The 27,955-nt window shown below is 37.4% G+C and overlaps 2 protein-coding genes across 2 annotated transcripts; both read right to left on the reverse strand.

Annotated features, from left to right (window-relative positions):
* Positions 1-5,887: 5,887 nt before the first annotated feature.
* Positions 5,888-7,252, reverse strand: LOC140768641 (AP2/ERF and B3 domain-containing transcription repressor RAV2-like). The gene has a single exon (XM_073108992.1). The coding sequence runs from the start codon at positions 7,220-7,222 to the stop codon at positions 6,116-6,118; it is 1,107 nt and encodes a 368-aa protein (XP_072965093.1). The 5' UTR covers positions 7,223-7,252; the 3' UTR covers positions 5,888-6,115.
* Positions 7,253-12,726: 5,474 nt separating this feature from the next.
* On the reverse strand, positions 12,727-27,750 carry LOC140768314 (protein SUPPRESSOR OF K(+) TRANSPORT GROWTH DEFECT 1). Its single transcript, XM_073108565.1, has 8 exons — positions 26,854-27,750; positions 18,858-18,963; positions 16,723-16,921; positions 13,764-13,832; positions 13,574-13,648; positions 13,370-13,468; positions 13,136-13,291; positions 12,727-13,037 (listed from the first exon to the last, which is right to left on the reverse strand). The coding sequence occupies exons 1-8, from the start codon at positions 27,320-27,322 to the stop codon at positions 12,912-12,914; spliced, it is 1,299 nt and encodes a 432-aa protein (XP_072964666.1). The 5' UTR covers positions 27,323-27,750; the 3' UTR covers positions 12,727-12,911.
* Between the last annotated feature and the right edge of the window lie 205 nt (positions 27,751-27,955).

Consider the following 27,955-nt stretch of genomic DNA (forward strand, 5'->3'; position numbering starts at 1 on the left):
CACACACACATACACGCGAAAACACGGATTTAATTATGCGTTGTATTCGATGGGACTACCAGTTGCAGTTGTAGTACAGTTGAGTCCAAGGTGCATGCATAAAATAAGAATCATAAGGTAGTACTTGAAAACATGTGATGATTAGATATAGACAACCAAACAGCAAGGAAGTTGAAGAGAAGTAACTTAAATTATACAATAGTCACTTGAGAATCCAAAGCATAAGTTTGATGAGAAGTAACTTAGAAAAGCAAACAGCAATGACATCAGCTACATTGCATGATAGAACAAATTGCAGTTCATGAAATGCAAAAGAAACATTTATATTTATAGGATCTAGCAGCAGTCTTCTGATATCCTTGCACTTTTTGATCCCTAAAAAGAATATATTTCATTCTGTATAATGTCGATCAGATACTAAGAACATGTACAACATAAGCTTTGTTGAATCACTTACCTTTACCAAAATAATCAATTAATAAGTCAAGCACATGTGATATTGATCGATTCAAAGCTCAGCCCTTGATATAATTTAAGTTACTCACTTTTAGCTGATGATTTTTCTTTTTTTCTTCTCTCTGAGAAAGAAACCTATCCCTATGGATGGGGACCATGGAAAAAGTTGAAACATAAATAATCAATATTATTGGCAAGTGGTATTGCGTGCGAAACCTCTTTGAAAGTAACGCATATTTCATGATCAATTTCATAGACTTCGTCAAAAGAACGTGCAACTAATTGCAGGTGTGACTTCCTGGAAAAGACTTTTAAAAATTGTTTCAATGGCATGCAATCTTGCAACTGTTAATATTGTAACAGCTAGGGTATACCCACCGGGTTGGCTTTTCTTTTTCTTCCATACAAATATTTATACTCATACTCTCGATGTCTGTTGCATAGTTACTTATACTTTCAGCAGTTAAATTGCATCTAGTATCAACTGAATACTGTTGTTCACCATTAGAAAGTGATGGCAAAAATTTCTATATTTTATAATGCAAGAGGACTAACATTAAAACATACATGTACTCGATGGTCGACAACCAACCTTAGAATGAATTAATTAACCTTTAGTCTTCTGAAACAAAAGACGAAAGCTAATTTCCCAGACTCAGTACTTTATAATAAAGCAATGGAGCCCTACAAAATCTCAACATGTTTTTCTTATTGCATCTATTATATTCAACTTTGTTGAGAACTTGTGAGCTAACTACTTCTTGAAAGTTAAATATTATGTGCTAATTAAGCTGTTAATTAATCTACGAATTACACAGATTAATTAATTTCCTTCGCCCAGGTGGCTGACTTCAATTTCTGCCAGAGTAATATAACTTAATGTTATGTTTATCACATTTAGGAGCAATGGATGTGGACTTGGTACACGCATTCATGAAAGGTGATACAACCAACTTAGAAAGTTAAGTTTGTGCCCACTAATATACATTTATTTACCTATATATATACATATTCTCACTTTCATTTTGGCAATCTATCCCATCATTCATTATTCGTACCATGTTAATTACCATAATAGGAAGGATGCTGAAAAGGAAGAGGACGTAATAGGAAGATGTACAGAGTACCAGGAAGATACAAACATGGGAGAAGAAGACAAGAAAGAATACTTTGAGCTAACAAAGAAAGCAACAGCAGCAGTGTCTAGTTGTTCCCTTTTTCTTCCCACTAATGGAATTGAAACCATTCAAGTTAATTACTCCGTCCAAGAGCACATGATTCTCGAAGGTTGTTATCAGTCACCTAACAATTCAAAGTTACTGAAGCAGATGAAATTAACCCTTCAGCCAAAGACAAGCTTTATTTTTGAATCACTCTTGATAGATGAATAATTGAACTTTACTGGTAATTTAGCACATAGAGACAGGAGTATACAATATATTGAAAGTAAAGCCATGAAGATTTACGAAGACGACAACTATGAATACTGTCTATGTGTTAGTTTCTCTGGTAAAATTTATCCCACATATTGTCCTAATTCAGCAGCACCGATAATAATATGTGTAACTAAAATCAAATATATACTGCCGGAAAAAGGAAACGAGCTCATTGAGGGCTATAAATTAAGCTTTATAGGGAAAACGTTTTGTCTATCAAATTATTAATGTTTGGATATGGTTTAGGAGTAAGATTTATAACATCGATTTTGAATCAAAGCCTAAAATTAACTGCGGTTAGAACTTGCTCACAAATTAATTATATATATACGCTTGTTTTTAGCGTTTCAAGAGTCTAATATACAAAGTGATTGTACGGTTGGTAAAGTATTAGTGCTTGAAATGGTCCAATCAAACTCATTTTTTACCAATTTATTGAGAACTTTTAATATGGGCTATATTAGTAGTTGTTGTACTGCAATCAATATTTTTCTCCTCAGTAAATAGTAAATTAATTTGTCCTACTTTTCCACTTCTCCATATCGTGTACCCTAAAGTCTTCCATTTCATGTTGGATCTTTGGCATTATCTATAATTACCATCTATATTTTTTTTCTCTTTTTTGAGGACATATATATCTTTTTCTACGTAGCAACATCATAGGGCATCATGTAATATTATTCTATCCTCGATCTTATAGATTTTGCTATCACACTTACTTTTGGACCCCCACCAACCAGAGAAATATGCATAGCAAAAATGAATAAAGAACAACTACTTGGGTATTAAGCATCATGCAGCATTAAAGTCATCTGTTTCTAGTGGGCCAACCTCTAGCAAGCCTCATGCCCTAATACGCTCTTAGAATTAATTGTGGTCATACTTAGCTGACTAATAGGCCATCCACATATTAAATTTATCCTATTAGAATGTGATCAAAAGCCTTGTAGTTAATTCTAGAAGTTCCCCTCTTGAAGCTTGTCACTTGCCTAAAATTAAATTGGTGTTTGAATTCTGAGCTCTGAGAGATCTGACCAATGTCTAGGAGACCTATATATATATACTATATGTAGCATAGCGTAATTTGATGTAAGAAATTAAATTAAACTAAGCACTGTCCGAATGTATAGACTTCAATATTACGTGACAATGGATAGCCTGTTCAAGGATTAGAGATCTATGATGGTGTCATAACGTGTATATATCTACATGCAAGTTTGTAAAGAGGACTTAGTCATTAAAGAGGTTCCTTATGAAATTTAAGGCCCTATATATTATCAATTTAGGATTTATTCTTGGCATGCAACAACAAAAATGTAAGGTTGAAATCGATTAAGGGCAAAAGAGTGAGATAATTAGTTGTATAAATACAGTTGGAGTTTTGACCAACTACTTAGTAAACAGCTTAATCCATGCACACTATCATTCCTGTGGATTTCCATTGACCTATATATGTTCAAAACTGTTGACAGCCACCTCGATAGCTAAGTCTTCTCTCTTTGTTTTGGCGCCTAGTGCCTCTATTTTCGTTCGCCAACTAGGACGCTTAGCAAGTTGAGATACGATTTGATGTGTTTGTTGACTGCCACCTTACAAATTTGCACAGAATCATATGTCAATTTTCTTACATTTCTTTCTCGCAATTATTTCGATATTATATGAGGAGGACAATATATTTGATAGAGGCTAATTACTTAAAAATTTTGCTAAGAATTAAGTCATGATAAGCATCATCTTTATCTTCCATTCTGAAAAATATTATCCTAGTGGCAGTTTATTTATAATAATATTTTATTTGTAATGCCGACATATTAATTAGTTAACTAAAAGTATGATACATATCTAGGGGGTTTTTTTTCCTACAAAACTCAGTTTCATTACAAAACCTCATAATTGAATCTATCTAAGATAGATCTACAACAAGTCCCAAAAAATTACATTCGTGCAGATCAAATTGTATAAACAAAAACACATCCGGTGAATGAAAGTATCGTCTCACAATCAATTCACAACACTAAACAAAATAATAGCATCCTTTTTTTGACTATACAATCAAAGTCTTGCTTTCTTCGGAGTTTTTCCCCTTTTTAAGTCTATCCGATATATAAATAAATTATTTCTTCCTAACTAAATTAACTAGAAATATGTAGCCATCCACACCCTTCATCATTTTTCACTCCTTTTACACATGCCAATAGTCTAAACATCAATAATATTATTTTGGCAACATAAACCTTCCTCAAATCTTCCTCGCCTGTATCAAAAGCTGCGTAGCAAAGCTACACTTCAAATATAGATCCTTCTCAGTTTCATTATGGCTACAGAAACTATATACAACACTTTCTTGTCGATTTCTTTTCCCAGAATAATCTATTCTGAGCATTCTATTACTGCAAACTACTCGCTAGAACACTTTAATCTTTAAGGGGATCCCAACTTCCACATATTAGGGGTTAATATGAAAATTCTCCCACCATTATTAAAAAATAATACAAATAATTAACAGAAATTTTTTTCATCAAATCTCGATCTATTATTATCATGCGCACATACATTAGATTGATAGCCATTATTCGAGATTTGCTTCTAGTGGTCTACTATAAGTTATCATTTAGATATCTTCATGATGAAAATGTCACTCCCCTAACTCAAATCTTCACAATATGGATATTTTTATCCCATGTAATATTAATAGACTAAGTCCCCATTAACTCTATAAATAATTTTTTTTTATTCTAGAATACAACTTTTTATTTTAAAACAATGTCTAAACATCATAATAACTTTATTCGAGAAAATAAATACTATTTATTAAAATTATATTTTATACTACACACTAATTCAATTACTAATTTACTTTGATATCCATCTCATGAAACTACATTATATCAAATCAAAAGGTATTTATGATAATTTTATGAAAACAAAATATAAATTTCCATCATTTTTTTCACTTATATCATATGAAAAATAATTATTATACTCTTACTCCAGAATATAAGTGAACATAAAAACAATTATTCATATAAAAGAAACTCATTTTAAGAATAATAAAATTAAATATTTATTTTAGAATTGAACGAAGCCTTACATAACTCAATATTCTTTTCATCTCCCGCTATTTTATAGATACCAAGCTATGAAAGAAGGCCCTGTTAAGCAAACCAACTTTTAGTTTACTAAATAATACCTCTTAGCAATTTCATCAGCACTTCTCTATAAAAACTTACTTCTCAATTTATCGATTCTCTTAACTACTCACTGGAGAACAATTAAAAAAAGGACAAGTAGTATAAAAGACTAGAGCTTATCATAACATTCACCTACTACGGATGGAGTGCATTTGACCATATCTAGGGCAATTGTAGCTTAAAATGGATTCTAATGCTCTAGAAAAATAAAAAGAATATTCATTTGTTCCCGTGATAGAAATCAAGTATCAAATATATATTTTAGAACTTATGGGACTCATCTCTAGAAGCACCAACGACATAACATAATGTTGTGTTTGGCACCTGCTGCTGCTGCTGCTGCTTCTTCTTCTTCTTCTTCTTCTTCTTCTTCTTCTTCTTCTTTTAAGTTTCTCTCCTTCTTCCATTATAACAAACACTTTTCCCAGCTCATGGGGGTCTAGATATCGTAATTTGACCTACAAAAAAACTTAGAATCATAGCCAAATGACCAAAATGTAACTAACTTCCTCTTTATCTTTTAGAACACCAACAAAAGTAGCGGCAATAAGAACAAGAACAAGATGAAGAGTGGAAGCAGCACCAGCAACAAAATATTATTTTGTGTTGGCTACTTGATTAGTTTATTATTTATGTTTTCGTCCCTTCCATAAGAACGAACACTTTCCCTAGTTCAATGGAGGTCTCCTATTCAAATTTTGACCTGAATATAGGTTAATAAAGCTTAAAAATCGTAAGAGAATGATCTAAAATCTAACTTCCACTCAATATGTTTGCAAGAGCAAATGGAACGTAGCTTTGAGATCATCTAAATTTTCTTTCCTTTAAATGAATTCCCAAGAGATTCAATTCCTCAATCTCTATTCCGCTTGGGGCTACTACTTTTTTCTTCCTTTGATCACACAAAATGTACAGCAACTAGCCAAAATCTACATGAGAGATCTAGCCAACCAGGAATGATAAAGCTGACACAAGAAAAAGAAAGAAAAGAAAAGGGAGTTCATCAAAAGGATCAAACAAAGACACCACTAGCTATAAACCTCCAATACATTGCTTCTTTAGGAAATTATGCTGTGGTGGAAATGGAAACAAATCCATTTGCTCCCAAGTACTCCTCCTCTTCCCATTCACTCCTCCCCCCTCTCCTTGTTCATGAGCATGGATTATATTCACCCCAAATAGCCTGACAACCTTCACTTGCCCTATCGCCGGCGAAGTCGGCACCACCGCAGCCGCCGCCCGCGGCTTGTAGTCTATATAGAGCTGCTTCTCTGACCCGCTCGAAGACTTCCAAAAACTAACGACATGGCCAGCCTTCAACCCCTTCTCCTTCACAAACCGACTCCATCCTTTGGTCAACACGTAGCTCTGGCTGCTGTTCCAATACGAATACCTAAACCTCCAAACTTTCCCACCGCCGTCCTCGAAGTTTAGCAGCACTCCCTTGCACGCCACGCTGGTTAGATTCTTGATTGGGAAATGCCTCTCCGCGTGCTGCTTCGGAATGACGAGCCGATTGAGCTTCCCGACGTCGCTCGGGGTGACGACCTTATCGAACAAGATCTCCCGGGCCGCGGCGGACCCACGTGCGCCCCACGGCGCCGCGCGCTTCCCGGCGCACCGGCCGAGGGCGTGGTTGCGGCGGCTCTGCCGGAGCTCGTCGAGGTACGTGTGCTTCCGCAGCATGTCGACGATCTCCAGCTTGGAGTGCGCGGCGAGGAACGACAATTCGGCTGCGCCGTCCTCGTCGGAGTCGGACAACGGTTTGAAGTTGGTGACGGCATCGCGGCCGCGGAACCGCTGCGCCGCGACATCGTACGCGCGCGCGGCTTCGGCCTCGTCGGCGAAGGTCCCCAGCCAGACCCGCTGGTGCCGCTCGTAGATCTGCGCCCCCCACCGCCCGTTCGGCTGGGGAACCACCCCTTTATAGCGGGACGATGGGAGTTTCTTCGACTCCGCCTCCGTACTCCCTCCCCCGCCGCTGCCGCCTCCTTCTGGGGTCGCGTCGAGCACGGTGCTCGCCCCGCTCCCCATACGTTGCAGCGAGAGCACGGCGGGCGTCATCTGCTCCGGAGTCTGAGTAGTCTCAGACTCGGTGGAAACCTCTTCAATGCAGCTGCTATCCAATTCCACACCCATCGTAGAAATAAACTTGCTATTGTACAACAATATAGGACCCTAAGTGGATATATATAGATATAAGAGAGAGGAGTTGAACTTTTTCTTCTTCTTCTTTTTTTTAATATTTATTTTTTTTCAAATAAAATGTGTGGTTATGAGCACATCAATATGTTTTACTTAATTTACTATATAGGGGGAGAAGGGTTCAATTAATTGATTGATGAGAGAGTTTGGTATAGGTCAACTGATGAGGTTGGAAGGCATTGGTGAGAAGATTCATTGGAAGGAGAGAGGGAGAGGGTGTTAAATGTGAGATGTGAGTGGGGTATAAGAGAGTTGCAACTTGGAGGGAAGGGGGGGATTCACATGATGGAGTGGTCCAAAATAGGGTGGTAAGTGCATCCCCCCTGAGCTTGGATGAGATGAAAGTGATGGAGATGACCAAATTACAATGGCAAGCTCTCTAGCCTCTTTGCTGTTGTTGTCATTCCTTTTGTTGGAGGGTATTTATTACATTATATTATATTACATTATATTGTTATTGTTATCGTTGTTACTTTGTGATGTTAGTATTTGATGGGAAATGGATATATTTTGAGTGTTCTCTGCAGCAATGTTTCTGAGTTCTGGGAGAAGGAAACTTACGCATGAGGTGATGTGGGGGGGGGGGCGTTGGATTTTAGTGATCCAGCCACTGAGTTGGAGGGCAACTTGCTTGCTTTGAGGTCCCTCACCACCTTCCTAATTTAAGGCATTGGATGTCCTTTTACTTTTAAATCTAGATTTTGTGACACTCCCAAATAAACGTATATATGCTGTTGACAAACTCTATAATAGGAAAAGTAAAAGAAATCTATCTAGAGAGAGAATATGATCACCATTTAACTGAGTTATAACAGCAATAAGAACCAAGAGTATACTAAACCCCCAGTGAAAATAAACCCTAGAGGGTTTAATTTTAATGGGTTCTTGGTTGGTTCTTTGGTTATTAAAACTCCTTATCCAATTAGAGGCGGAGAGAATATTTTTGACGGAATTCCTGTATATATTCTCAGAATATAGAAGATATGAACTAATAAACATGTTAAGGTATCCTCAAACTTTCTTTTTTCTTTTTGTATATTTGCAAATTGAACTTTCTTTTTTAATATGTTTGAGCAGACACATAGAGCAATGAATAGTGGAGAAGAAACAATAGTTTTGGTTTCATTGATCCACAAATAGGGAGCAAGAATGATAAATAAATATTTATAGAGAAAACTAACTAATTAATCCTCTACTGAGTTCATAGTTACTAAGGTAACAAATCTTCCTAAAAGGAATAGAAAATTCTCTTATTTTTGAAGCCCTAAATAATTAACTTTGGCCAAAGTATCCTAGTCGATCATAGTGTCCAATTGTCACGGTGTATTAGCTAGCAATGACTTATTCCCCTAGCATAACATATTTCGTGCTATTTAATTCGAGCATGACGTTGTGTTTGCAAATTTTAAATCGAATTATTAGTTTTCATATATCGAAAGGATGATTTGCATGTATATATAAATAGACATGAAGTTAGATACAAATTGGGACTGTCAGAATATAAATTTCTTTTCCCAACTATTTGGGCTAGCAATTGGATTAAAAAAAAATAAAGACAAGTCATGGTTACTAGTTAAATACTACATGTAGAACAAGTTAAACATAAAAGATCAACTTTTCAAATTATAATTTTGACTAAGATTAGAAATCTATGCTTACAAACACAAGGACTCCAAGAAATAACACTTCATGGAATATTTCATGACAACTGTATGGATTTAAGCTCTTCAAAAGTCAATAGATCTTATTGCAACTAGTCTAGTAGATGATTCTAAGAGAAAATTCTTGAGATTAATGTAGTATGAATTCATTGACTAGAAGTCCCCATGAAATACAATTAACTATATATAACAGAACAAAGCCAAAAAGAAAAAAAAAAAACATATATAGGTATACTTAAACATCAAGTGGATCTGAACTAGTCCAAGTAAACGCCCGACACCTAAAAGCAGTTAAAATAAAATTTTAGCAAGTACAAATATAGATATCACTGTTTGTATTCTGAAATATATCTCTGGGATATGTTTCTCTTCTGTTTATAATATAAACAATTTATGAATCATCAGTTTGAGATATAAAATAGAAATGATTTTATGTCTTCTTTAATTTGTAGTAAAGCACATTAAATGACATGTCCATTTCGATCACAAGAAGTTAACAAAGAAAACCTAAGAAGTTAATTCAGAATGGAGTGTTTGGAAACCTTCAGTGTTGAATTGTTCATCTCAATGCCATAATCTTCATTAGCATGAAGAACCAGGCCTGGAGCACTCCTGCCATTGTAATTAAATGCATCCATGGGCCCTTAAAGGGGGAATATATTGTGGCTCGCTTCTTGCCTTCTTGGTTTCATTCAGATACTATTTAGATGGGCGTACAAAACTGTTTTATAGTACTAAATTTCCATCTTGCAGACTATTGTGATGACCGCTGGGGAAGAGAAAGCGGGTGGGGGATCAAAGGGACCAGATTAGTACTTATCTACATTACGTCGTATAAAGTTTGTCGCACAAGGTGGAAAAGCAACCCAAGAAGATAAAATTTCTCAAAAGAATCTTGGAAATATCCAAATCGAGAATAAGTCCACTGCATGCACACTCAAAGAATCTCGTATAATGATATTATGACATAGGGAGGTAGGGTTAAATATTTTTACGACCCCTAAACTATTATACCAATTTTCAAATGCATCCCTCTAAATTTTTTTTTATTACAATGTGCCCGCCAATTTAGATTAATTTTTTAAGAAATTAAATTCATAGACGGATAACATTATTAGCTTCGAGTGATTGATTATAACTTGATTTATAAAAAAAAGTGGAAATAGTGTTATAGCTCTTGACATCTTACACACAATTGGTTGAAAAATAGACTAGATGACAATCAGAAAAAGTACTAAGTGCATGATAAGAGATTGAGAGGATAGGACGATAGCCCTAAAAGTAAGACTATCGCTTGGCCAACTACAGTAACATAATAAATCAGAATAATAAGAGTCTTGAAAGACAAAGCTCTACAACTGAGCCAATCATAGCAAGAATGCAATCTCATAAGAAACGGAGTTAATGGCTATGTCTAGACTACTAAAAGATTTGTCTCACATAGACCTACAAAACTAAGGAATAGATAATAAAATAATTAAAATAACAAATTGGATCCAACGGGAAATATTTCCCTCGTTCAAAATTTTATTTGAAAGATGTTGTAGTGCTATGAGTAGAAAGAGGGTGGAGGAGGGTGGGGGTAGATTTGATATTTACATCTACATACATAATGCACATACACACACATACACATACAACATGCACATTCGCATAAGCATGCATATACACAATTGAAACAAAATGGAGGGAAAAGAGTCCATGGCAATAGAGGAACCAACGAGGCTAGAGGCAAGGCAAAGGAGTTGGAACTTGGGGCAAAGTTGAGGCAGGCAAAAATGAGAATGGTTAGGCATAAGTGATGACAGCACTAGGTATGGAAGGGAGATAAGGGATTATAAGGGGCAAACTCGAGGCAGCTAGCATAGGCAATAATGATAGTGAAATTGACAACAGGGAGGGAAGGAGAATAGTAGGAGGATTTTAGACCGAAAAGAGGACATCGATGAAAGGAATAAGATCATACAGAGGGCAACAACAGAGTGGGAGATAGACAATGACAAGGTGGACGGTGATGAAGAGTGAGACTACTAAAAAAACTACGAGGTGGACGTTGATGAGTGTGAATGATAGAATGGTGAAATTAGAGGAGGAAGGACGAGGAATAAGAGGAACAAAGAGGAAGGATATGGGAAAAAAAACATCCATGAGAAGGCAGAGGGAAGAGCAGCTAGCCGCAGTGAGAAAAATCGTCAAACCCTAGCAAAGAGTTCTTCTAGAGTCAACGCAATAATATCCCTTTGTTTGTCCCTGCTGTGGATTAAATTGAAACTTAAGATGGTGTTGATGAAAATTAGCTAAACATTAGTTTACTCCTATAAAAAAAGAAGGCAAGATTAGTACATGCTTAACTACCGAGTCAAGATGCTAAAATTACACGTGTTAAATACGTTTTACCTCTCATGTATTTATGTCCAAAATTATTATACCTTATATACAATTATTTGTACTAAATCAATCCATGTATTTATGTCTAAAATAAAACTATTAAAATTTTTGTCTAAATAACATGGACCACCCAAATTACCAAAATGTTGCTTTATATTAAATATAATAAAATTTCAAAGTGCAAAATTATTTTTCTCTAATTAATTTGTCTGACAAATATGAAATAGTATTTTGAGAATTCAGTGGGGCTATGTTATTGGGAAGAAACATATTGTGGTTTGAGTTTACTCCGTACCGGGATTGGGTTGGTAAAAAAAAAAAAAAATTATCCAAAGAGATAAACTGATTTTAGGTACAAGAAGGTCAGAAGATGTATTTAACATATTGCACAAATATTCCTTTTTCTATCTCCCCCATCTCTTTTACTTCCATCTTTATCCCCCCCCAATTCCCAATTTGTTTGGAAATTCACCCATGGCTTAATGGCAGAGGTTGTCAATTTCTTCACTCCAATCACTCGTCTACTTTTTCTTGAAGTCCATATCGCTATTAGAGGACGGCCTAGAAGGCTAGAACTGAAGGAATGCATGCTTTGTCATTAAACGGACAGCACGTGAACCTACGAATTTGAGAAGATGGAAAGACATTAGAGAAGAAAAGAGTTTTTTTGGAATTTGGGAAGATGGAAATAAAGGTGTAACATTGGAGAAGAAAAGAGTGTGGAGGTTAGACACTTATTATGGAGTAAGATTTGTGGGAAGGAGAGATGAATGCTGACTGGTGGAAGGAGAGGGAGAGAAGTTTAAGAGAGATGAGGTTACAGGAAGAAGGGTATTTCGTCTACTAGTGTGGAATATTTTAGATTTTTATCTAAAGGTTATTTTGGCACATAAATATTATTGGCAGCGTCACATCAGCATTGTCAATTAATAAGGTAGGCGACAGACTAACCATCTATCAGCAATGTCAATTAATAAAGGTAGAGACCAAACTAACGGAAGGTGTAATATATTACAAATTCCTGGTTGAGGGGGCATATTGTCGGAAAAAATAGAGGTGCAACTGAAAATTGGCCGTAGTTTAGGAGATGTAAACATAATTAACCCTCTCATTAAAGAAGCATATTGATATGATTATTAGGAGCGCACATGAATGGAAGGAAAAAAATAAGACCCTGCTAGAGTATTTAAATCATGATTATTAGGAGCTAAAAGTTATTAAATTTTCATGGTATGTATAAAATGCCAAAGTCATAACCTGAAAATATGATTCCAAAAAATCCTGCTGGTAATTGAGAAGAGTCATCACTACCATACAGGGAAGAGAAAAAAGAGTAATCCATAAGAATTGAAACCAGAAAAGAGAAAATAAATAAGGGGCAAGCATCAATTGTGGCCAGTAGAAATTGCATAGATAAATATAAAGTTGAAGCTAGTATATGAATAGCCAATAAAGAGCTCTTCAATGTCAAGGAGAAGGCATACTCCACTATATAACAAAATACAACTCCACAGAGACCAATCAAGTCATAATATACAATTATTCTGCTTCTTTTATAAGTAAATCTCGGCAAATTAGCCCTCCTCTCCGAACTCCTTGGTGAACCTCTCATGCACTTCAAGGTCCTTTTTGCTGACGGTTGGTCTCTGACGGGCCAGCACTTTATCGAAATCAGTCTTTGCGATTGGGGGAGGAAGGATCTGATCATGGAAGAAAAAAGTTGTCATAATAGCCCATGAAATATACAGGGACAAACAAAAGTAAGTTGTTACTAGAAGTGTTGTACTGTTGTTGGCACCTTAGCAGCAAGACCTTGTGCAGCAAGATCCTGCATGGTGGTCTGAACACAGCCTGGTTGTTTTGGTCCACATGGCATCCACATATCATCTGGAGTCTTGACGAAATACATCGCATCTTGGGTTTTGCGAACTGGTTCAAACAGTACATCCTTGACCTGTTAGTGGAGAGCAGGAATTAGATACACTTGTGCTTTATGTTATACGACCTTCTGAAACTATAAGAGACTACTTACGCAAACAGATATATCAGAACCAGAAAACCCATCAGTCCGGCGGGCTAAGCTCTCAAAGTCGCTGTCTGTCAAGTTGTGAGGGGTATCTCCCAGATGCACCTGTATCACAAATTATTGATTTCAGATATGGCAAATAGAGGTACTACTTTACACCAGGAATGACCAAACTGTGGAGAAAACTGTCCTGGTCTGTCTGTTCAATACCTTGAATATATGCTTCCTAGCTTTCAGATCAGGTAGAGGAATGTAGATACGCTTGTCAAATCGTCGTCGGATAGCCTGCAGATAGCATTCGTAAGCAAAGGACCAAATATTGAGACAAGGAAACATTTTGACTTCTAAGAAGAATTTAAGACAACTATTCAAGAAACACTGATAAAAGGTTTCACACAACCTGATCTAGTGCATATGGAGTATTCGTGGCAGCAAGAACGAGAACTTTTTGATCATTATTTCCCACACCCTGGAATGAAAGAGAATGTAGTAAAATTAAAATAAGAAATAAGCAACAAAGAGATAGAATTGATAACCCATGAAATTACACGTTTTAAGGACTGGCATAATGAAACTTTATCCCAACAGGAATCAGTAAACAAATTAACACTCTATACCACGGTTATGGGACCAATTCTTCTTACTATTCTTTCATTAAAATAAGAGGAGATTATCTGCATACTTTAGAAAGTAAGAGAAACATACATAAGTACATAAGTATGATTGATCTCAATAAAGAAATTGTCAGTGAATGTCCTCATCATGCAGGAGATGAAGCACCAGCAATACAGAAGACAAACAATGGAACAAGATTTCCAGGGGTCCTGAAAGGGAGGCGATGAAAGCTCACATAATCCTTGCAGGTGAAATACTAATCAGGAATGACAACCTTTTGTGTTCAAGTGGATAAAGAAAAATTAAATTTTAACCAGGTAAGAAACATTGATGACAGTAGTCCAAACAATATAGTTCATGAAAGACATATAACTCATCTAACTAGCAAATCGTCAAATGGCTGCCCATTGCAATTAACTTTGGAAACACTTTCAGTTCTAATTTAGGACATCTAAAAGAGGATTCCAGATAAGGTTTAGCATCTAATTTAGATAACTTAGACTTCTCAGGGAAACAGACTAGTTGACAAATGATTGGTAACAAATAACTACCTAAGTATACCAAGATATTTAGATCTGCTTTCAAGTATAACTACAATAAATTTCTCAGCTTTTAAAATTAATGTCTGCCTATAAACACTTATACTTACAAACTTACGTCTCAGCAATTTTGCAATTTAAACCTTATGATTTTCACCAGTTACAAAAGACACCCTAATCATAAAACAAGCAAAAAAACCACATGGGCTTAAGTTAAGATTAACATTAAATGTATTGCATCAAAAAGGAATTATCCATTATCTGAGTTTGGTAACTGTGGTGCCCTTGATGCAGGATAAAGCCTTTTGGAAAACATGGCAAAAGGGTGTCAGCAGGGCACAATTTGAAGATAGCAAAAGTGGGGATTAACCAAAAGTGCTACATGCAAATTTCCCTATCCTTTTACATTGAAGTTAAAAACCATCGAGTTCATTCCAACACTATAAATGACTCCTCTGGCTAGGACCACAACGCTAATGTTAATGAAAAATGAGCATCATGATGCACGAGACTCCCACCAATATCGGGTCTTGGGAGCAAAGATATGCAGCCTTACAACATACTATTGAGGAGGCTGTTTCCATGACTTAAACTCGTATGACTTTTTGGATACAGATATAAGCCTTACTATCAAATCAATGATTATAACAAGCAAAAAAAATTCCCAAATTGCATAAACTTCTCTCAGTTGCAAAACTTAAACTCATATGACTTTTTGGATACGGATATAAGCCTTACTATCAAATCAATGATTTATAACAAGCAAAAAAATTCACAAATTGCATAAACTTCTCTCAGTTGCAAAAGAATTTGTATCGCCATATTACTAAAAGTTGTGAAGATAAACAAAACATTTTCAGAGCTCAGACGTGTATTTTAGTTAATACATACTTCAATACCAAAGCAAGTATGCCCAGAAAAAGAAGTATAATACACAAAAATTGTAGGCTGTTAGTTGCAGCACGCTAGTGCATCTTCCCACCTCTCATGTCAAATATATTAACTGAAAACTATTGCTCATAAACAAGCTTTTAGCAGCAAGCAATTACAGAAGGGATGAGATATCAAGTTAACAAGTTCCTGCCCAGGGACATATAATTGAAATAGACCAAATGAAGGTGTATCTGCACAGCGACTGAGAATGCCAACCACACGCAAATGCCAAGGAATCTAATCTACAAAACCTAGACTATGTCTAAGAACATCTAGTTCCTCCACTGTGACAACTAATTATTGTAATAACAAAGAAAAGAAATCAAAAGAACCAACCTAGGTAGTCTTCTCATATATGCATAAAATGTTCTATATATGATGTTTCACACTCACTTCTCTTTGTACTTTACAACATGACAATATTCAATTTTGCAAAGACATCAAGAACATGGATGCAGGAACCTTGAGTTCCTTTAACTTATCATAGTTCTCCTCAAGCAAGACAATTGAATCACCAACGTGTCTCTCGAACTTTGTATGTTTGAAAGAGGATACACCTATTCAGTTTTAAAAGAAAAATGAATTCCCTTGAGTTCAGAGAACCAGCATCCTTTTAAACTGAAATCAGAAGGGCCAGAGCAAAGAGCACTTATTATAGGCTGAACATCTGAAATCTTCAAGAGGGAAAATAAGGAAAACTTGCAGCTAAGAAAGTCATCAGTATTCAATATGTATTCTAAAATTTCCCTAAAACTAAGAAAGTCGATGATCTACAGCTGAATTTGATGTCCATTTGTTGATCAGATTTTAGGGATAATTATAGATAAATTGCATGCAGAATCCAAATTCTGTTTCTCAAAGGCAGTACACTATAAGTACCTCAAAACATGTATCATCAAGGTAGAGGATTTAGAATGCTCAGGAAAGTTTTCTAGATCTAGTGAGAAGTGGCTAATATCTTACATTCTTAATTAGCTTTCATTTGACGCCAACACATGACAAATCTTAACGTTCACCAGAACTTCCATAATTTTTGCAACACATCATTAAAACGAGAAAATTGAAATTAGTACTTAGTAGCTCTCTAAAATTAGAATGACTATGCCTACAGACGACAGTAGGTTTTCCAGGATGATGATGGCAATTTACTAACTAGTTTACATAAAAAATTCATATAACAGTATAAAGAGAAACAATAATAATTCTAAAACTATTTTCCCAGCTTGAAATGGGTAAACTTTAATGTTCAAGCAGCCACTTTCCCAAACTCACCTGCATCTGCACAAGAAGTTCAGTCTTGATCCTTCTAGAAGCTTCACTTTCGTTGCCTTCTCCACGTTGACCACATAAGGAATCAATTTCATCAACAAAGATAATGGAAGGAGCACTTTCACGAGCCATTTGGAAAAGGTTTGAAACTAGCTTTTCACTTTCGCCCATCCACTTTGAGACTAGATCTGATGAAGATATACTGCAGTATACTATCCAATATTTGTCAACAAATTTGAAGATAAAAATACTGAGGACCTGCCTAAAAGGATTTATTAAAATAAGAAAGATATTTTGCAAGTCTAGGTAGACAGAATTATAATCCCTTACAAATGAACCCAAGAAATGCACTTGCACCAATCAAGTATATCTTGATTTTTGCTGCTATCTTTTTCCATAACTACTTACAAGTTATTGAAGTTATCCAGTTTGCAAATAATTGTAAAAGTACAACCTGAAATGTCTTAGTAAAATACATTTCATTGTTTGATTCAAATTGCTAGTGCAAAAGTTAGTAGAAAACAAGAAGTTTCAAATAATTCAGACCATCTACCCGTCTCTAATTGTTGTTCTCTCAGTTCCTAACTAGATGTAGCAAAGCATCATCTGATATATAACATCATATCTTGATAGTTTCACCTTAAAGGCATTACCACATGCTCTTATTCTAGAATAATAACTAAATATCATAATAGCTATATTCCAGAATATAAACACTATTTATCAAAATTATATCTTATACCAAAGACTAACCCAATTATTAATTACTCTTGATTTGACTGTAGCTTCTCTTAAATATCTTATTATAATTTATTACTCATCTCTTATCTCTTTTAAATATTTTATCATAATTCATTATTCATATTTTATCTCTCAAACATCTTGACAATATTTTACCATTGTTTATTTTTATTTTACACTTAATAAATAAATTCAACTTAAACAGTATAAATGTCAATAATTTAATATTTCATAAAAATAAATAAATTGTTAAATATAAATATTATTAATTCTTAATAATATAGTATTTAATTGATATATTATTTATTTATAAATTATCATATTATTAAAATTATTTTTATATGTACTAATAACATCAGAAATATAATACTAATAAACTAAAATTTTATAGAATTAAATATGAACTCATAGGTAAAATAATATATTTACTATTTAAACTATGTAATAACCTAAGATATTTGGGGAAAAAATAATATAATATTATTCATAATTTCATGTTTTAAGCTAAAACAAAAAATATATTTTCCATGTAGAATAGAATTCTATTCTTTTCAACTATAAAATATAATATTTAGAAAAACATTTGTATAGTATGAAAAGTACCATAACATTGTATAAGTAGATCCCAACATGTGTATTGCGTATCTATCGGCCTAGCTGTGCATATTGAGCTAACTATATTACATATGTAAATATAGTGCTGCATAAGTATCAACCTACATGTGTATTACATATCTATCGATCTAGTTGTGCATACCGAGCTAACTACATTGCATACGTCAATATAGCATTGCATAAGTACTGTCTTGCATGTGTATTACATATCTATCGGTCTTGCTATGCATACCGAGTAAACTGCATTGCATATGTAAACATAGTATTGCATAAGTACCGCCTTATGTGTGTATTGCATGCATTGCATACATAGAATATTTTATTTTATTTATATCAATCTACTTTAAATTAAATCAAAGGGTATTTTAATAATTTTTCCTTCTTGTACCTTTACTTTATATTTCATCAAATATAATCATTACACCCTTATTTCAATATATAAGTAAATATAAGAATAGTTATTCCTAGAAAAAATTTCTCATATTGATAATAACAATTCCAATTTGTTATTCTTATTTCACATCTATTCCTAATGTGAACAAGGCCTAAAGGAACAAGAAAAAAGTGGGAAAAAAACAACTGCTACAGCAAATTTATATTATTTATGCTGTTAATTGATTGTATGTAGAATCAAAACTAAGGATGTATAAGGTGGAAGCAACTTTTTTCTTTCTAGGAGAGAAGCTATTAAAATCTACGAAATATTAATTACTAACCAAGATCGGAAAAGGTAGAAAACAATTTAATAATTAGTTATTATCAGAGTAAATAACCAATGATACCTGAAGAATGTTGATTCAGCCTCTGTAGCCACAGCCTTGGCCAAATATGACTTTCCAGTTCCTGGTGGACCATACAAAAGAAATGCCCTCCATGGCCTTCGCTTTCCTAAGAAAAAGAGACTCTATTTACTTAGCATAAAATAAGAAATAGAAATATCAATTCATTTGCAAATAGCAACCTAAATAAAAAGAATAGCTAACTATGAAATACGTATAGCTATCATAGATCAAAACTACAAAGATAAAAATTGCATAGCTAACTAGGGCAGATGTTGGTAATCCTAAAATTTATGCCATGCAAAATCACACCTCAAATGAAATGTTCCTCTGATGCCCCCACCTCATCTACTCAGTCTAATGCATCTTTGATTCTTTTCAGATGATCTAAATGTTCAATTACACTATCTATTAGAATAATATAGGACTTTTTCATAAATCAATTGAACTTTTGACTGGAAGAAAACAATTAAGGCTAAACCTTTAATGCATATCCTGAAGCAACAGCAGCAGTTAAAAAAAAATTGCTTTGCTGCAAGACATCCAATTCTCAGAGTCCACAACTTATAGAAGAGGAATTTGTATTGATGTGAAACAATAGTTACTAATATTCAACTATTAGTAGGATACAGTGATTACTAAGCATTATTGTAGTGCAGGAAAACTTTTTGGAATTTGGTGCTTACAATCATCATCAACCAAGATGATACGATTCGATCCATATTAGCTCTACACGTGATATTGGATTCATAGGAATGAACCTATTTATCTAGTTGAGCAAGTAGAATCAATAAAATCAATTTTTGTCAGTGTGTGTTCGAACGCAAGGACCGCGTTTGAACGAGGTAGTTCGAACGCCTGCATCATGTTCGCATCGACAGAGGACGGAATTGGTGCATTCGAACGAAAACGAGCGCGTTCGAACACGGTCGTTTGAACACCTGCATCATGTTTGCATTGACAGAGAATGAAAATTCCGCGTTCGAACGCACCGCGGCGAAAATGCGAGTTAAGTTAGGGATTGTTAGGATTGTTTGGAGTATTTTTATATTAATTAAAGAGTTCTTAGGGTGAGCCTCTATATATATATGGAAGAAACCCTAATTGAGATCTTATCTTATTATTGGAATTGGCTTTAGTCTTATCTCCTTCTTTCTTTGTCTCTAGCCATTGGCACCCTCTCCCACCTCCCTTCTTCCACCGCTTAAGTCTTTGGTCGACCTCTTTCAGCCTCTAACCACCTTCTTGCACAATAATTTTTTTCCCTTCACACCAAGAACTAACCCTAACATCCATCTAGCCATTGGAGGGCTATCAAACTAGGATCCAAGTTTCAAAACCGTTGCGGATCGGATTAAACCGGTTCGTAACAACTCGTATCGGAGCTAACTTTTCTCGGACCATTATGGTTACCACAAGATCCAAGGCGACTAAGCAAGTAAGTGATCAAGGCGTGGAGACGAACCGCATGGCTATATCAAGATCTCCATCCCCTCAGAGTTCTCGAGGACGGACAGAAAGCCCGCCTGATCTCGCGCAAACCCTAGTACTTATGGCACAAATATTGTTAGAGATCAAAGCCATCATTGCTGATAAGAATGAATACCCTCCAAGGCGTACACTTGAGCGTCATCAAAGATATAAAGAACCCCCTTACCTAGAGAGGGGAACCGACAAGGACCGATCCTGGAGGCACCTTGAAGACAACGCAACGAGCCGCACGGGCGCCGCACCGACTTACCTCCCTTTCACCCGAGAGAACCTATGGCCCCACACCCAGAGGAGCCTTGGGATGAGTGGGAGGAACTCCCTCATCAGCCAAGGGCTCAACAACAAGAGCCGCTTCGTCAAGGACGTGAGAACGGGCATGGCCAAATGCTACAACCTCGCACCGTTAGAATCGATTTTCCTAAGTTCAACGATGGGGACTCGTTGGATTGAATTTATAGGGTGGAACAATTCTTCACATATCAAGGAACACCTAATCATCAAAAGGTGTTATTAGCCTCATTCCACCTTGAAGACGTAGCAGTGAGGTGGTATCAAGCAATACATCACGCACGTCCCTTCGCCACTTGGGAGGAGTTCACCGATGCACTTTGTGTGCGTTTCGGATCATTAGACTATGAAAACTTCCAAGCCACCTTGACGAAACTAACCCAAAAGACTTCTATAAGAGCCTATTAAGAGGAGTTCGAAAGAATCAGCAATAGAATCCATGGGTGGTCAGACTCGGCCCTTAAAAGTACTTTTATCTCCGGGTTTCGTCGTGATATCCAAGCAGAAGTCAAGGCTACCCGTCCTGCATCCTTACTAGATGCCTTCTCAGCGGCTCAAATGATCGAAGAAAAGATAAAGGAATTGAAGGCTACTCACCGCCCCAATTGAAGCGTTACGGACCCGTGACTTAGACCGTTAGTCTCAGGAGTGGCACGTTCGGGGTGGGCTCAGCCAAACCTTAATCGGCCAAACCCACCATAGATAGGCCCTGACTTTAGAGGACAGCCAAGGGTGACAGGGCGACGCCTTACACCAGCAGAGGTAGAAGATCGGCGTTCGAAGGGCTTATGCTTCTATTGTAACGAGCGCTTCACACCGGGTCACAAATGTGTCAAACAGCCTATAGCCATCATGCTCATGGAAGAGATAATTGAGGAAGATCCTATTGAAGATCTTGAAGGACAACAAGTGGAAGAAATGAATCACATCGAGGAAGACAACTCGCTGGAAGTTCAAGCCGAACTCTCCTTCCATTCGCTTGCCGGTGAATCGACTCCAAAAACCCTTCGGGTCGAAGGTATGATTAAAAAAAAATGTGCTAATGACAATTTTGTGGATCTACGAATGGTGAGGCGGTTGGGATTAGAGTCGAAGCCTTCTAATGACTTTGATGTGATCATCGAGGATGGCACCGTGATGAGAACTGAGGGAATATGCCGCAAGGTACATCTACAAATTCAATGCCATACCTTTTGAATTGACCTCTACTCGTTGGCTCTTCGAGGAGCCAACATGATGCTTGGGGTGCAATGGCTACGGAATCTTGGACCGATCACCTTCAATTTCACCACCATGGCGATGGAGTTCATATACGAAAGCAAATCGATCCAATTAACGGCAGCATCAAGCATGGAAACCTTTGGAGCGCTGTAGTCCCTAGAAGGGTTGCCGAAACTCAGGTGCCGCAAGTTCCTCATGCAACTCATCGAGGGGACCCAAAACATGGATGATTCAACACCCTTACCCACTGATTTAAAGACTGTTTTGCAGGAATTTGAAGATGTGTTCCAGCAGCCCCATGGACTGCCACCACCTAGAGCGCAAGACTATCGCATTGAGATCTTGCTAGGGGCGGGTCCAGCCAATGTAAGGCCATACCGATATCCATTCATCCAAAAAGAGGCTATATCAAAGATAGTCCAAGAGATGCTGTCCAACGGGGTGATAAGGCCAAGTAGAAGCTCCTATTCTTCACCGGTATTATGTGGAAAAAGGATGATGGCAGTTCTATGTGGATTATCGAGCTCTCAATTCCATCACCGTCAAGGATCGGTACCCTATTTTGGTGATTGAAGTGTTGTTAGATGAATTAGCTAGTGCATGTTATTTTTCAAAGTTAGATTTGAGAGCTAGATACCATCAAATCAGAGTCGAACCATCCGACGTCCACAAGAGTCGAACCATACTATGAGTTCCTAGTCATGCATTTCGGTCTTACCAATGCCCTAACCACCTTCCAGAGCTTGATGAATGATATCTTTAGGCCTCACCTAAGGCAATATGTGCTGATATTCTTTGATAATATATTAGTATACAGCCGCACATGAGAGGAATATTTTGGGCATCTTCAGACGGTTCTTAGACTACTTCGACAGCACGAGCTAAAGGCAAAGGACTCTAAGTGTTTATGGGGGCAGCAAAGGGTCGACTATCTAGGTCACATCATATCAAAAGATAACGTGGAAGCGGACTTTAAGAAGATCCAAAGCATGGTGGATTGGCCGCTGCCAAAGACTACCAAGAAGCTGCGTGGTTTCCTTGGTTTAACCGGCTACTATCGTCGATTTGTAGCGAACTACGACAAGGTGGCAACTCCCCTCACGGCCTTGCTACGAAAGAGTGCATTTTTATGGACGTACAAAACCAGAGAAGCATTTGAAGCCTTGAAGAAGACAATGGTCTCAGCCTCGGGTCTTGCCTTAGTAGATTTTACCAAGCAGTTCACCATTTTAATGTAAAAGGGAAGGCCTGTAGCCTACATGAGCAAGACTCTTTCCGAGCGTTCACAGCTGCTATCTACCTATAAAAGAGAAATGCTCACCATCATCCATGCTATCACCAATAGAGGTCTTATCTCATCGAGTGACACTTCACGATCCGCACGAATCAAAGGAGTTAATCATATTTTCTTGGGCAACGCATTCACACACCAGCCCAACAGAGGTGGGTGTCTAAGCTACTCGGATATGACTATGAGATCATGTACAAAAGGGCGATTGAAAACAACGCTGCCGACACCTTATCCAGATGCCCAAACCCAGCTGAGTTGGCAGCCATCTCAGCACCAGTTTTTTCCTTTTTCCAGCAGCTGCGAGAGGCCTACAAAAATAATCCGAATGCCAAGAAGATGATGGACGACATTGCTGCAGATCCCAACTGTAAACAAGGGGTGTTGATGAGGAACATACTCTTGATAGACAAAGATAAGATCATTGTTCCAGCTGGCTGTCACTTGCGTCTGGAGTTGATGCACCACTTCTATGACTCTCATATGGCTGGACATGAAGGGGTGTTACGCACCTACAAAAGGTCGAATCAGAGTTGCATATAGGCTGGGATGAAGAATGATGTACAAGTCTATGTCAAGGCTTGTGAAGTGTGCCAAAAGGCAAAGACGGAGTCAGGAAAACCCGCTGGATTGCTTCAACCGCTTCCCATTTCGATAAAGGTTTGGGAGGATGTCGCCCATAGATTTCATTGATGGTCTACCCAAGGCCAAGGGACATTCTGTTATATTGGTGGTGATAGATCGCCTCAACAAGTATGTGCATTTTTCAGCTTTAGCGCATCCTTACACGGCGAAAAGGGTGGCGGAGGTCTATGTGTGCGACGTGGCCAAGATGCATGGTATGCCAAAATCAATTGTTTCAAATCGTGATCTTATATTTGTGAGTAAATTTTGGTAGAAATTCTTTGTACTCCAAGGGACTACTTACCGGATGAGTTCAGCCTATCATCCTCAAACGGACGGGCAATTCGAAGTGCTGAACCGTTGCTTAGAGCAGTATTTGAGGCGTTTTGTGAGCGAGCGACCACGACAATGGATATCTTATTTGCCATGGGCGGTATGGTCATACAATACAGCTTTTCATTCGGCCATTGGCATGACTCCGTTTGATGCCGTCTATGGATAGCCACCTCCTACCTTGCAGACATACTTACCATTAGCCCGAACTGAGAAAACCAAGATAGATACAGTTTTGAAACACTGTGATGAGATGTTAAGGAGACTCAATACATTTAGCGATTGCCCAAAATAGGATGAAGCAAGTCTACGACCAGAGGCACCAAGAAAGGTCCTTTTCGATTGGAGATTAGGTCTTCATCAAGCTCCAATCATACCGACAAAGCTCGGTTAGACCAATTCCCAATCAAAAGTTAGCTCCAAAATTTTATGAACCATACCAGGTGATCGAGAGGATTTGACCTGTAGCCTATCATCTAGACTTACAGGAGGAGGCGCGGATACACACAGTATTTCAGGTCTCAAATCTCAAGGCTCGAGTTTCTCCTACCGAACCCATCGGAGGTGTTCCACCTGAACCAACGATGACGAAAGTCGAAGAGTCTGAATCTGAACCAAGTACCCCTACTCCAGTTCGGATTCTAACTCACCGACGCACTCGAGTTCAGGACGAGTGGATGACTGAAATTTTGATGGAGTGGCAAGGATGCCCAGTGGATGAGGCGACATGGATGCCTGAAGCTGACTTCATGGACCGTTACCCTGAATTGACACCTTGAGGGCAAGGTACATGAAAGCGTGGAGTGATACGATTCGATCTATATTAACTCCACGCGTGATATTAGATTCATGGGAATGAGCCTATTTATCTAGTTGAGTAAGTAGAATCAATAAAATCAATTTTTGTCAGGGTACGTTCGAACACAAGAATCGCGTTCGAACGGGATGGTTTGAACGTCTACATCATGTTCGCATCGACAGAGAACGGAATTGGCGCGTTCGAACGAAAACAGGCGTGTTCGAACGCAGCCGTTTGAACACCTGCATCACGTTTGCATCGACAAAGAACGAAAATTCCGCGTTCAGACGCAATCAGACGCGTTCGAACGCACCGCGGCGAAAGTGTGAGCTAAGCTAGAGATTGTTAGGATTGTTTGGAGTGTTTTTATGTTAATTAAGGAGTTCTTAGGGTGAACCCCTATATATATGTGAAGGAAACCTTAATTGAGATCTTATCTTATTATTGGAATTGGCTTTAGTCTTATCTCCTTCTCTCTTTGTCTCTAGCCATTGGCAACCTCTCCCACCTCCCTTCTTCTATCGCCCAAATCTTTGGTCGACCTCTAACCAGCCTCTTCCACAACAACTTCTCCCCCTTCACACCAAGAACTAACCCTAGCATCCATCTAGCCATTGGAGGGCTATCAAGCTAGGATCCAAGTTTCAGAACCGTTGCGGATCAGATTAGGCCAGTTCATAACACAAGACTCTCCAAATTACATAGCATCTAGTCCTTCACTCTATTGGAAAAAGACATTATTCCTTAGAAACCCTCAATAAGCTCCCAATGAATGCCTTGAATCACTATCAAATCTAGCGCTGCATCAATAGGTATAGTAGCTAAACTTCCTGCTTTTTCCTATTAACTATATTACAGTTCCCTCTCCCTTCAATTTCCATCTAATCTCTTCCATGCACCAAAAAAAAAAAAAATCAAATAACAGGTAACAAATTAAGAGAACATGCTTATGAGAATAGAACTAAGGCTCAAGGACATAGCTGTAGATGCTGATAAAATGATAATTATAGTAGAAAGTAGCATCTAGTCAATGCTCCCTCCATTTATCAATTCAATTTCACAAATTCACCATCACCAATACCATTCCTGTCCTTGATTTAAATCATTCATGTGAAGGACAAGAAGAAATACCCACTGCTATGGAGGTGAGCTTAAGCTAGCAACTTCCTCTATGTCTTCACATGAACAGGTAGGCACTTCTTCTGAGTAATAGCTAGATTTCAGAAAAATATAAAAGATAATCCATAGGTACATAGAATGTCATTCAAATAGATGCAAAACACAAAACAGAGAGACAAAATTAACACTAAGGGCATAAGAAGTAGAGATATATTTGTATAAAAAACCATAATCCTTAAAAACTGAAAATAAAAAATAAAAAATGAGAAACTCTACTTTTAAGAATATTTCATATCACAGAGCAGCAGAAAAATGAGAATATTGTTCTTAAAAGATACTAAAAAAACTTTTGAAGTTTTAATATTGAAGCAGTGTTGCAGCTTTCAGCAGGTAAATTTAGCTCTTTAACAGCTATTTGATGTGAACAATTATAAAGTCTAAGATGTAGATTTTCCTAAGTTAATCTACAAATAAGGGTGTTTTCATCATGAATTGCCAATTACAAATAATAAACCCAACATGATAAATTTAGCTACTCAAAGCCTTAAAAATGTGAAAAAGAATTCAACCAATATTTTACTTGCACAACAATTAACCTACAAATGAGCAACTGGATTTATAATTCAACATATGATTTGTAAAATAAGTTTGATCAAGTCCACTAGTATCAGCAAGAATTCAATATCTTGAAGAACTATCCAACACATCAAATTTATCCTTTTTACTTAATGATATGCAATTTAATGAAAAACAACAATATCTCATTAGAATTATTCAAATTGAGAACTTCTCTAAAAAAGAAAGAAAAGCAACAAAGATTGGCAAGACGAATGTACCAGTAAAGAACTGTGGGAACTTGACGGGCAATATGACAGCCTCCTGCAAAGCCTGCTTGGCACTCTCGAGTCCAGCCACATCATTCCACTTAATATTGGGCTTCTCCCTTATAATAGCCGAATTGAGCCCTGCCCGGAGCTTGGATTGCTCCGGATCCTCCCCATCGCCGTCCCCATCCTTAGGCTTCGTCTTAGGCCTCGTCGCCACCGCAGCATCGCCGTTCGCCGTCGGCCCTGTGCCGCCCTCATCAAGAACGGCGCGGATCTCCTCTGCGCGGCGGAGATACTCCGTAAACTTCTGGGTGATCGCCTCCTTGATCTTAGGGTTCTTCTCGTACTTGAGGTGGGTTTTGAAGTACTCGAGAGCATTCATGTAGAGGGGAAACGCTTTGACGTAATTCCCAGCATTGTCCTCTTGGACCGCCTGCCTCACGTACTCGATCGCCTGCTCCTTGAAGTTACTATACATCTCCTTCTCCTCTTCTTCTCCTCTCCTTAAAATCCGATCGTGTGTGCCTCAATTACTCGATCGATCTGATCGCAGCAAACCCTAGCAATCAAACCTCAGAATCGGAATCCTATACAGATTTAAAGTTACTATACACCCCCTTCTTCTCAGGATTCAATCGCGCGCAAGAACCAACCCCCCCGATCGATCTGAATAGCAGAAACCCTAGAAACAGGTCCCGAATCGCCTCGCCTCCGATCTCGATGGCAAAAGGCCTAAAAAATATGAAAAATCTAAGAGGAATTGTAGACGGTTTCGAGGAGATCGGGGTTTAATCGATTCATATTTGGGGGTGGATTTGGGGATTGATTTGACGAAAGACGAGGGAGGCGAGAAGAGGAAAGAGAGAGGAGATGGAGAAGAGAGGAGGAAAGGATCGTGGTCTGTTGTTTTTAGTCGTCCTATAGGTTTTCTGGTCATTTGGTCCACACGGACACGGTGGTGGCTGCTAACGTGGAATTAATTATTAACTTTAGCAAATTAGGACTTCTAGATTCAGGAAATTATAGGTAATATTTAGATTTTGTCTATGGTTAACCAAATCCTGAGCAAATTAGGACTTCTTCATTGAGGAAATTATAGCACCATATTGTA

Source organism: Typha angustifolia, chromosome 10 (assembly GCF_048772165.1).
Source record: "Typha angustifolia cultivar Huaian chromosome 10, ASM4877216v1, whole genome shotgun sequence".
NCBI classification, from domain to species: domain Eukaryota; kingdom Viridiplantae; phylum Streptophyta; class Magnoliopsida; order Poales; family Typhaceae; genus Typha; species Typha angustifolia.